General features: G+C 43.5%; 1 protein-coding gene across 2 annotated transcripts in view; it reads right to left on the bottom strand.

Moving 5' to 3' along the window:
* The window catches only part of RASAL1 (RAS protein activator like 1), a 134906-nt gene that overhangs the window by 88619 nt on the left and 33309 nt on the right, over window positions 1–12978 (bottom strand). For both annotated transcript variants that reach the window (XM_073671948.1, XM_073671938.1), the window contains exons 3-4: window positions 6219–6332; window positions 6036–6097 (exon numbers count right to left, since the gene is read on the bottom strand). In XM_073671948.1, coding sequence (XP_073528049.1) covers window positions 6036–6097; window positions 6219–6332 — 176 coding nt within the window. The remainder of the gene's footprint in view (window positions 1–6035; window positions 6098–6218; window positions 6333–12978) is intronic.

Consider the following 12978-nt stretch of genomic DNA (forward strand, 5'->3'; position numbering starts at 1 on the left):
ACGGGCGGGCCAGTCCATAGCTTCAATGCCTTCATCTTGCAGGAACTGCTGACACACTCCAGCCACATGAGGTCTGGCATTGTCCTGCATTAGGAGGAACCCAGGGCCAAACGCACCAGCATATGGTCTCACAAAGGGTCTGAGGATCTTATCTCGGTACCTAATGGCAGTCAAGCTACCTCTGGCGAGTACATGGAGGGCTGTGCGGCCCTCCAAAGAAATGCCACCCCACACCATTACTGACCCACTGCCAAACCAGTCATGCTGAAGGATGTTGCAGGCAGCACATCGCTCTCCACGGCGTCTCCAGACTCTGTCACATCTGTCACATGTGCTCAGTGTGAACCAGCTTTCATCTGTGAAGAGCACAGGGCGCCAGTGGCGACTTTGCCAATCCTGGTGTTCTGTGGCAAATGCCAAGCGTCCTGCACGGTGTTGGGCTGTGAGCACAACCCCCATCTGTGGACGTCGGGCCCTCATACCACCCTCATGGAGTCGGTTTCTAACCGTTTGTGCAGACACATACACATTTGTGGCCTGCTGGAGGTCATTTTGCAGGGCTCTGGCAGTGCTCCTCCTGTTCCTCCTTGCACAAAGGCAGAGGTAGCGGTCCTGCTGCTGGGTTGTTGCCCTCCACGTCTCCTGGTGTACTGGCCTGTCTCCTGGTAGCGCCTCCAGCCTCTGGACACTACGCTGACAGACACAGCAAACCTTCCTGCCACAGCTCTTATTGATGTGCCATCCTGGATGAGCTGCACTACCTGAGCAACTTCTGTGGGTTGTAGAGTCCTTCTCTTGCTACCACGAGTGTGAAAGCACAACCAACATTCAAAAGTGACCAAAACATCAGCCAGAAAGCATTGGTATGGAGATGTGGTCTGTGGTCCCCACCTGCAGAACCACTCCTTTATTGAGTGTGTCTTGATAATTGCCAATAATTTCCATCTATTGTCTATTCCATTTGCACAACAGCATGTGAAATTGATTGTCAATCAGTGTTGCTTCCTAAGTGGACAGTTTGATTTCATAGAAGTTTGATTTACTTGGAGTTATATTCTGTTGTTTAAGTGTTCCCTTTATTTTTTTTGAGCAGTGTATATTGGGAAGTGGAGCCTACATACTATATATATGGGGTAGTGGGGGCCTCTTATACAATATAGAGAGGAACTGTAGGGACCATCATAAGGGGGCTATGGGACATGATACTATATATAGAGGGACTGTGGGATCATCATACTACATATAGGGTGCTGTGGGGGACATAATACCGTAAATAGTGAGCTGTGGGGACCATCATACTATACATAGGGTGTTGTGGAGACATCATACTATATGTGGGGAATTGTGGGAACCATCATACTATATATAGGAAACTAACTGTAGAACCTCATACTATATATAGAGGGGCAGTGGTGATGTCATACTATATATAAGGAGCTATGGGAACATAATAATGTATATAGGGGGCTCTGTAGCCATTTTACTATATATAGGGAGGTCTGGGGTCCTCAATGTATAATAAAGGGCTTTGTAGGCCATCATATTGCATATAGGGGCTGTAGGACCATCATACTGTATATACAGAGCTGTGTGGGCACTCAAAGGACAGTATTTGTTGTAAATGGGGGCATTATTAGTTTTTTGGGGGGCACTCAGGTTCCATTATTATTTTTGGGTGGGACAATGTTAACTTTAAGTGGACACTCAAAGGTATTTGTTGCTGGAAGGGGGCACTTAGGATATTATATCGTTCAAATTTGCATATCGGGCCTTATAACTTTCTAGGTTGCAAGGTAGGGGCATTAATACTTTCTATGGGACACTATTTAATTTTTTGAGGGAGGGAGCAGGGATGGGATTCGGCCACTTCGATGGAACCGCTTGTTAGAAGAGCAGCCGGTTCCCCGAACCGGGGAGATCCAGAGCAGCGATCCGATTCAGTGGCTTCCAGTGGGGCCCCATAGCAGCGGGAGAAGGAGGAGGACAGGTGAGTATTGGGGGGAAAGGGAGATTGCGGCGTTGGAGGAGCTGGCACAGGCAGTAGCCGCTGCTGGAGTTACCACGTGTGCCCACTGCTAAAGGGACATGAATATTCCCTCTTCTCCACTCCCATGGGTGTGGAGAAGAGGGAAAATTCATTCTCTTTAGTAGAGGGCACGGAGGAGCGCTGAGCCGCGGCTCCTACTGTCAGTGCCCACTACTAAAGAGACAGTGGGAAGAAGGCACAGGGCCGAAACGCGCGTAGGGGCGGCGGCACCACCATAGACTGACTAACACATGTGAGTAGTGGCAGCATACTTGTATATGTATTTAGGTGTGGGATGGTTTTTATGAAATTGTATAATGCACTGTGCACTTTAACACCTATCTATGGTCCAGACATAGGAAGTATATAATAATTTATGAGTGGATACTTTGTTATACCCCTCTTGATTGTCTGTACCTTTATTTGTATGCTCCCTCCTCATGTGGATATCTATCTGTGGTGCCCTACTTGGCCCATCACTAATATATTTGTTGCCATTGGAATTTTGCATGTTTTTAATGATTTGCATCAATAAAATTTATGGTATTTTCAGATATTGTTCGTTATACGTTTTTTCGCCTTTCTGATTTGTCTTTTGATCGACGTTAAACAGTGTAATTTTGTCCTGATTTATTTAATTGTATATGTACATGATCCTGGTGGTCAATCCCTTTGTCTAAAGAGACAGTGTATTCACTCTTCTCCACGCCCATTATCCCGATGTGGAGAAGAGTGAATGTGCTGGCAGCAGCAGCTCACCTCGGCGTCTGAGAGTGCGCGCTGCTCAGATGTTGACATGAGCTGCTGGCAGACATGACACAGCAGCGCTGGAGCAGAGGTGCGGAAGGAAGGTGAGTATGTGTTTATTTTTTTTTATATGTAAAGTGATTGGGTCACAAATGCCAGGATTGGAGGATGGATTGGAGGATGAGGGGCCATACATGCCAGAATTGGAGGATGAGGGGCCATGCATGCCAGGATTGGGGATGAGGGGGCCATGCATGCCAGGATTGGGGATGAGGGGGCCATGCATGCCAGGATTGGGGATGAGGGGGCCATGCATACCAGAATTGGGGTTGAGGGGGCCATGCATACCAGGATTGGGAATGAGGGGGCCATGCATACCAGGAATGAGGATGACGCGGTCATGCATACCAGGATTGGCGGATGAGGGGGCCACGCATACCAGATTTGGGGATGAGGGGGCCACGCATACCAGGATTGGGGATGAGGGGGCCACGCATACCAGGATTGGGGATGAGGGGGCCACGCATACCAGGATTGGGGATGAGGGGGCCACGCATACCAGGATTGGGGATGAGGGGGCCACGCATACCAGGATTGGGGATGAGGGGGCCATGCATACCAGGATTGGGGATGAGGGGGGCCATGCATACCAGGATTGGGGATGAGGGGGGCCACGCATACCAGAATTTGGGATGAGGGGGCCACGCATACCAGATTTGGGGATGAGGGGGGCCACGCATACCAGAATTGGGGATGAGGGGGGCCACGCATACCAGAATTGGGGATGAGGGGGGCCACGCATACCAGAATTGGGGATGAGGGGGGCCATGCATACCAGAATTGGGGATGAGGGGGTCACGCATACCAGAATTGGGGATGAGGGGGCAATGCTTACCAGGATTGGGGATGAGGGGGCAATGCTTACCAGGATTGGTGATGAGTGGGCAATGCTTACCAGGATGGGGAAATTTACCAGTAGCTGCTCCATTTCCCACCCTAGGCTTATACTTGAGTCAATAAGTTTTCCCAGTTTTTTGTGGTAAAATTAGGTGCCTCGGCTTATATTCGTGTCGGCTTACACTCGAGTATATACAGTACAGACCAAAAGTTTGGACACACCTTCTCATTTAAAGATTTTTCTGTATTTTCATGACTACGAAAATTGTACATTCACACTGAAGGCATCAAAACTATGAATTAACACATGTGGAATTATATACTTAACAAAAAAAAGTGTGAAACAACTGAAAATATATCTTATATTCTAGGTTCTTCAAAGTAGCCACCTTTTGCTTTGATGACTGCTTTGCACACTCTTGGCATTCTCTTGATGAGCTTCAAGAGGTAGTCACCGGAAATGGTCTTCCAACAATCTTGAAGGAGTTCCCAGAGGTGCTTAGCACTTGTTGGCCCTTTTGCCTTCACTCTGCGGTCCAGCTCACCCCAAACCATCTCAATTGGGTTCAGGTCTGGTGACTGTGGAGGCCAGGTAATCTGGCGTAGCATCACATCACTCTCCTTCTTGGTCAAATAGCCCTTACACAGCCTGGAGGTGTGTTTGGGGTCATTGTCCTGTTGAAAAATAAATGATGGTCCAACTAAACACAAACCGGATGGAATAGCATGCCGCTGTAAGATGCTGTGGTAGCCATGCTGGTTCAGTATGCCTTCAATTTTGAATAAATCCCAAACAGTGTCACCAGAAAAGCACTCCCACACCATCACACCTCCTCCTCCATGCTTCACGGTGGGAACCAGGCATGTAAAGTCCATCCGTTCACCTTTTCTGCATTGCACAAAGACACGGTGGTTGGAACCAAAGATCTCAAATTTGGACTCATCAGACCAAAGCACAGATTTCCACTGGTCTAATGTCCATTCCTTGTGTTCTTTATCCCAAACAAGTTTCTTCTGCTTGTTGCCTGTCCTTAGCAGTGGTTTTCTAGCAGCTATTTTACCATGACGGCCTGCTGCACAAAGTCTCCTCTTAACAGTTGTTGTAGAGATGTGTCTGCTGCTAGAACTCTGTGTGGCATTGAACTGGTCTCTAATCTGAGCTGTTGTTAACCTGCGATTTCTGAGGCTGGTGATTCGGATAAACTTATCCTCAGAAGCAGAGGTGACTCTTGGTCTTCCTTTCCTGGGGCGGTCCTCATGTGAGCCAGTTTCTTTGTAGCACTTGATGGATTTTGCAACTGCACTTGGGGACACTTTCAAAGTTTTCCCAATTTTTCGGACTGACTGACCTTCACTTCTTAAAGTAATGATGGCTACTCGTTTTTCTTTACTTAGCTGCTTTTTTCTTTCCTTAATACAGATTCTATTCAGTAGGACTATCAAATGTGTATCCACCTGACTTCTGCACAACACAGCTGATGGTCCCAACCCCATTTATATGGCAAGAAATCCCACTTATTAAACCTGACAGGGCACACCTATGAAGTGAAAACCATTTCCGGTGACTACCTCTTGAAGCTCATCAAGAGAATGCCAAGAGTGTGCAAAGCAGTCATCAAAGGAAAAGGTGGCTACTATGAAGAACCTAGAATATAAGACATATTTTCAGTTGTTTCACACTTTTTTTGTTAAGTATATAATTCCACATGTGTTAATTCATAGTTTTGATGCCTTCAGTGTGAATGTACAATTTTCATTGTCAAGAAAATGCGCAAAAATCTTTAAATGAGGAGGTGTGTCCAAACTTTTGGTCTGTACTGTACCTAACTTTCATTTTTTATTTCATGGAGTTTTCTTTATGTAATTTTAAACTTTTATATGTTGTAGTGTTTTTTTTTTTAGAAATGTTATTTTTTTTTCTTTGTTTTACCTGTTATAGTTTGATTCCTGGTACAATGCAGTTCAATACTTCTGTATTGTCCTGTCAGCGCTCTTTAATTAAACTCTGCTTGTGGCAGGGCTTCTTATGAGTTTTAACAGGGCAGACACGAGGGCCTCAATTAATACAGACTTAATGGGCCTGGTGTACTTTCTTTGAAAATCCATGTCAGAATGGCTGTATAATTCTTTTTGATAGTTTTTCTGCCTAATTAAAAATAACATTTTTATTACTGTTTTATTAGCATAATTATTATCAGGATTATACAGCCATTCTGACCTGGATTTTCAAAGTCAGCACACTAGCTGCATCAGGTCTAAGACATCTATTTAATAATGTGTCTAATTTGCATCAACAGGAAATCCGCCATGTGAGAGTTCACCCTAATCTCCCACAAATTTGTGGCCACCAATACAATGTTCTTACCTCTTGGCTGTGATGCAATGTATTCTTTGCTGAGCAATATCTTCCCAATTACATCATCATGTCTGTAACACAGGAAAACAACGTTTAGGATGATCTAACATGGCAGAAATGTAATATAACTGAAGACATGGATATAAATGTACCACTATATAGAAATGCAACACAAGAAAAAATAAATCTCACCCAATTGTGTCTTCATCCATCACATAGAAAGAGAGAGTATGGAAACCAAGTGGGAGGTGCAGGGTAAATTCTTCACCCCAAAATGGATTGAGGTCCCTCCATACAGTGGCGGTTCTGTATGTGAGAAAAACATGCCATTGTCAAACTTTATAGATATTGGTTAAGAATGTTTTCACTTATCATATGAGAGAATAAATACATGAATGGATGAGAGTAAATAATAATAGAAAAAATTATTACCATAGTAAATGGGCGAGGTACACAATAAAAAGACGTAAAAAGGAGAGAAAGTTTCTGACTTGCTGAAAGCATGGGAATTGGTAGGTATGCCCTCACAATGTATTTCCTACATGCCTGCATAATTATGTTATCACCTATTCACATGAAAGGTGATAACTTACTGATCGGTGGGCGTCCAACTGCTGGGACCTGCACTGATTGGCAGATCAGGAAACTTGTATTGTAAAGGATCAGTAGTGTTCGACCGTCACTCCATTTAATTTTTTTTAATTTATTTACTTACTTATATAGTGCCATTATTTCCACAGTGCTTTACAGATATTATCGGCACTGTCCCCAATGGGGCTCACAATCTAGATTTCCTATCAGTATTTCTTTGGAGTGTGGGAGGAAACAGAGAACCCGGAGAAAACACATGCAAACACGGGGAGAACATACAAACTCCTTGCAGATGTTGTCCTTCATGGGATATGAACCCAGGATCAAAGCATTGCAAGGCTGTAGTGTTAACTACTGAGCCACAGTGCTTCTACTCCATTCATACCTCATTGAGCTGGTAAGAGTTACATTCAACTATTTCTGGCAGCCACATAGTAAATGAATGGAGCGACTGTCAGGCATGCGCACGGCTGCTCTATTCCAATGGGGATAATAATGCTTTGTCAGGGATAAAAAAATTTACATTCTGCTGATTGGTGTGAGTTCCAGAGGTCAGACCCTCACTTATCAATAAGTTATCACCGGGCAACTCCTTCAAAATGAATATCCAGTCTTAATAAGGATTGGATATGTCATAGATACACCTGAGAAGATCACATTGATGTCACTGACCTCGAAAACCAAAACTTCAAAATTTAAAGCGTTCAATAAAGAACTACAAGGGCACAGTGCGGACAACTCCTTACCGCATAACAAACCCCTCCATGATAATTAGCTCATTAATACATGGCAGCCACTGTAATTAGTAACCTGATTGCACCAGAGGGATATACACTCCCAACAGAACCTCCTCTGCTCTGAAATTGGGATCAAAATAGTCCTGCGAAGTTCAACACAACTTTACAACTAAGAAGCCTTAGAAAAAGGACCTTCAGATGTATAGCACTAGGAAAGAATTTGACTTGGTGCTCCAGCAGTTTCCTTAGGGTAGACCAAGAATGTACTGTATTTCCACAGGGTTCCTAATTTTTTTTATTACTTTCACTGAAAGGTACGATGATTGGACAGTACAGTGCCCGATACAGTGATGTCCATGTGGCCTTGTCTGGTACTGAAGCTCAGTGACACTCAGCCCTGTTTATATGTATGGGCGTCAATGTACAGGATACTACGGTGAAGGGGCCACAGGGCTTCACTGTATATTTCTGTCCCATCAGGAGCAGACAGACATTAGAGGGCGAAAAAACTGTCTTTGGGAACCCTCTAATCCCATAGCTGGGCATAAAGCACTTAATTATTTCTCTCTGATGATCCACCAGTCATTATTAGTATTAAGTTTATTAGCTCAAGTCCTTATGTGTAATATAACTGATAGCAAAAAAAAACTACCTGTAAGATGACAGTGGCGCCTCTAACCTATTGAGCCCCTGTGCAGCTGCACCAATGGCATATCCATCCATGTGCCTGATCATTTTGCTAACCAGTTGGACCTCCAGTAATTATACATTAAAGGCTAATATTATTATAATATCTAGATAAATATATTACATACAGTAAGTTGTCCTCTTCTGTCAAACACTGCACAGACTGAAAGCTACAATGGGGAATACAAGACCCCCTGGAGGTTAACGATGATAAAATGTCTGCTTATTTATTCATTTATTTATTTAATTACTTAAAAAAATAACCAAGGAAAAAGGATAATTGCACAAGGAAACAAGTAAAGAGGCCCAGTACAGACATAAGGTAATAAGAAATAACCAAGCATCGGTATCCAAGTCTAGAACCACATTGGCAGAAGGTAAAGAAGAAGAAAGCAATGAACTCAGGTAGCGAGTTTATATAAATGTTGATCAGAATCATACAAAATGTACAATCCTATAAGAACCCTGTGTAGAGAAGGAAGGTTAGATAGGAAGGGGAAAGGAAAATAGGTCAGATAGGAAAAAATTAAATAAATACTGGCAAATGAAAGAAAGAATAGTAATGACCATAATGAGAATCAGGGATGTACTCTGTGGTGATTGTAAAGGGATCCAAACAAAATAAAATTGGAGACTCTTTACATCATTAAAGTAAAAATATTCTTTAGAGTTTTCAAAACACCGTCAGTAATGCAGAGTGAAGAAATTTGTCATGTCTTGTCTGTGAAAAGGCCGTAACATCCTTAATTTGTTCATGACCTGAACCTTTTAATGCTAGAGGAGAAGTGTATGTAGGTTTCAAAAGGCCAGAATGCAAGAACGAGCCCCAAATAATCAGGTGACAGATGATCGGTTTCTTGTAGAAAGATGTTGCATGAATGAAGCCTGGGGTCTATTACTTTGATGGTGATGTGTCAAACTGTTTCCCAAAATTTGGTCAGCTTCTGACATTTCCAGAAAACACATGAAACTGTTCTTTCATGTGATCCGCAATGCCAAGGCGCAGGGGAGGTAGAAGGACTGAGGCTATGCAGTGTGCAGGAGGCTTTGTACCATCACAATCTTGAATCCTCCTGGATATTGAAGACTTATGTGTCATGGCTTACCAGGGTGTACTGTATGCTGATCTGTCATAAAATAAGTATTACTCTCTTTCCCATTCGCTTAGACATGTCAGACGTGAATCCATGGGTACAAAGATAACAAAATAATAAAGAAGGGAAAAAGCACGTACTTATAAATCTTGATAGTAGAGGGCAGCTCAAGGACACGTATTTACGAGCTGTGTGCTATTTTAATGAGAAATGTGCTGTAGCTAATAAAAATAGAAAAAAAACTATAAAGGACAATCTCTGACTATGTGCTATAAGGCATACCAAGAATGCCACATAGGCGCGGGGCTTTATGTACTTCCAGACAACTCCAGTGGCTTTAATGTACAGATACATCGGGGGGTGCAATGCATCCCATGGGAATAACAAGGCTTTACTCCCAGCTTAGTAACAGGCTTGGGAAGCGGTATAACTCCTCCTGTCTCCATGGAAACAAGAAGAAAGGATGCTGAGAAACTCACACTTCATAAGTGATAGGGGGACATGTTTCACGTTTCCCACTCCTCAAGACACACAAGGAATAAAATGCTGCTGCGCAACAAAATGACACAAGGCGTCATCCAGGTCCGGAGCGGACAGCGGGTTGCAACTCATCACCAATTTTATGATCTGTGTGTGCTGCCACCGGAGGAAAATGTGGCACCACAGGAGTCCTGTTGCCACAGTGGCACTGCCTCCCTCACAAGGGGTGATGCCATGCCTGGAAGCAAGCAGGGGTCCCCTAATCAGGTTTTGCTAGCATGCAACACTTTCCTGGCTCCAGACCAGCAATGGGAGCTCCTCCCCTTAGAAACTGGGATCTGGAGGCAGGGTTAGTTAGTGTGAGGAGAGCAGACAGGAGTTGAAGTCAGGACGTCGACGAAGAAAGACCTAGGGAGTGGAGCTGCACGGCAGTTCACCCCAGAGGAAGCGCAGAAGAACCGGACACCGAAGTCCGAGGTTGTGGGGCACCGAAGGCCCAGCAGCAGAAACCGGAGGGCAGGAGACTGCAGGTCTCCTGGCCCCATCAGACGCCCGGAGGCTCAGCAGCACGATAGGGCCCAGCACCGCCACGTGGGAGCGACACTCCAGGAAGGCCCGAGCTGCCTGCCATACGGGTGAGCACAAAGACGTTTTACTCAGGGACGAGGGCCGCAGCATAGCTATAAGCAGCAGGGCCAAAGAGATAGCGCAAAAGGGAAGGCCTACAACTCCACCTGGCTAGGTGGATCCCCCAACTTGGCCGCCCGGACCTCTACTACCAGCTAGTACCCGTGCCCCGGTCTGCCTAACCACCGCAAGTAAAGATAAGAGGAAACCACCATTAAGTTGTGGACTGATTATTAACTGCGCCATCCTCTGCACTATACCATAACAGCAACATCTACACTGCCCTGGAGCTAAGCTCTACCTGTGGAGAGCTAAACCAACTCTGCTGCATTAACAACAGCTCCAGAGGACCTGCTCCGCAGCGGCGGCTCCACATAGCCGCATACCACAGTTGGCGTCACGAACTGTATATAAGAACTTTAATTCCCCTGTAAATATCACCTTTTTATTGACCGCCCCGGGTCACGGACCGGGTCACCGCCACTGTGACATCTCCCCTAGCAACGACCAGCCCGGCACAGAGTACCCCACGGCCCAGTGGGCGCGTCAAAAACATCTTGGAATACATGCAGCGGCTGACATGTAAACCTGTAGAGATCCTATACTCAGAGCTGGATACATTGTATCATGTGAGGTAAAGACTGCACCATGTCACCCCTCCCAAGGTGTCAAACAAATGTAGCCGTCTCCATTCATCAGAGAAGAAAGCATAAGAATTGCCATGCCCAGAGATCTTTAAAATCTTTAAAATAATGAAGAACTTAGATATTAAATAGATTAAAGGGAATCGTCAGCAAGATCAACTCCCCCCGCATTGGTACCTAAGGTTATATTCACACATGGTGCTTTTGCAGCGTTTTTTGCTGTTTTTTATCTCAGCAGAAATCTCATGCACATACAGGTTTTTTTTTTGCTGACTGAATTTGAGCACAGTATGTCAATTGTTTCGCTGTTTTTGCTGCATTTTTTTCACCCATAGAAAACACTGAGAAAGTGCAAATATGCTTTAAAAACACATCATTGATGCTGCATTTTTGGTGAATAAAACAAATTTTATTAACATGTACTGTGGACAAATTACACATTATCCACCTGCAAAACACAGTAAAAACTGAGCTATTTGCTACTTTTTATATGCAGCGTTTTTACTGCCAAGAGTGAAGGTTTTGGATACAGAAAAAAACACTCCAAAAATTCAACGTGTGAACATCGTCATATCGCTATCTATTGCCTGTATCCACAATTTACATAGTATGCAAAAAAAATCAGTGTGGTCATCAGTTTTTCTCGTACGTGGAGAGTAAAAAAAAAAAAAAAAAAAGTTTCACCACCTCCTCCTTTCTGACAGACCATGAAAATCAGAAAATCAGACCGCACTGGGATGTCATCCCAGTGCGGTCTGATTTTTTCATGGACCCATAGACTTGCATTCTCGATTTTGATCCGTGATCCGACACACGGATCAAAATTGGACATGTCTCCAATATTTTAGGCGGACCATTCAAGTTCAAGGAAAAAAATCAGATATATGAACAGCCCCATAAAATATTATCGGTAAGAGTGCTATCCGTGAAAAAAACGGATAGCACTCGTACAAGAAAAAGTGATGTGTGAATGAGCCCTCAACAACACTCTGCCTCTCCTACTGACAGATTGCCTTTAACTGATATATACATAACTTAGTAATATGAAGTATATTAGCTATATATTACAGCCCTTTGTGCTATCCATGGTAGAATAGACTATATAGGGACACATATGCCCAAGCATATAATTTACCAGCAATTACTTCCATTATTTATGTGTAGGGACGCTGTGCAGACCAGAAAAAAAGTACGAACAACTATGCTACTTCACTTCCATGAACTGTGGGACACTTTACTCTATCATTACTGCATTCTGAAAAACCCGGTGTCTAGGGGCCAATTAGCACTGCCAGCCTGCATCATGTCCTCAACTTCTAATAGGACATTCATAAAAAATTCATGCTGTAAGGTTCACCCTAGTGGATGAATAGTGGGTTTTTACTTCAGAAATATTTCAGCTATCAATGTTTATCTTCTATGTTTCTAACAAATTTATTCTGTTCGTGGCACAGAAATTCAGTGTTCCCTGCCGCATATTCAAACCCAATAGACAGGGAACTGCTAAATCCCCTCGGGTATTTGCTCCTATGTGAAAAATGAATTGGCCATGTTGTATAAGAGAGTAAAATAAATAAATCAATAAAGATATATATATATATATATATATTTATTTTTTTATTTATTTTTTTTTTTAACCACGCCCATATACAAGCAATACTAGAGGTGTCAGGTCACCCCTTCCTGTGCTCGCTTCATCCCTGGAATAACTGCAAGGAGCAAACAGTAGTTACTTTAAGTGTATAGCAAGCTGTAGAATAGAAAGAGTTAAATGGTGCATTGTAATCTTTCTGAGGCCAGGGCTTTTTTTTACATGCCACTATTATCATACTGCAATTGCAGCAGATTGCAGTACAATGCTAGACATTGACAATGCTAATGTCCATCTGTGTGGTTCGCTTTGAATTATATGCAAACTTTAAGTTTCATGCTTCCATCATTCTACGATCTCATAAAATGCAAAATGATGGCCTCCATAATTCTTAAAGGCAACCTGTAAGGCATTTTATGTTCCTGGAATCACTTCCTTGTTACAGAAAACTATGGTTTAGTCTGAATTCTGAATTACTGCAGCATTTCTCAGACAATATAG

Source organism: Phyllobates terribilis, unplaced genomic scaffold, assembly GCF_046119375.1.
Source record: "Phyllobates terribilis strain yellow unplaced genomic scaffold, ASM4611937v1 Scaffold_1__5_contigs__length_1240528914, whole genome shotgun sequence".
Classification (NCBI taxonomy): domain Eukaryota; kingdom Metazoa; phylum Chordata; class Amphibia; order Anura; family Dendrobatidae; genus Phyllobates; species Phyllobates terribilis.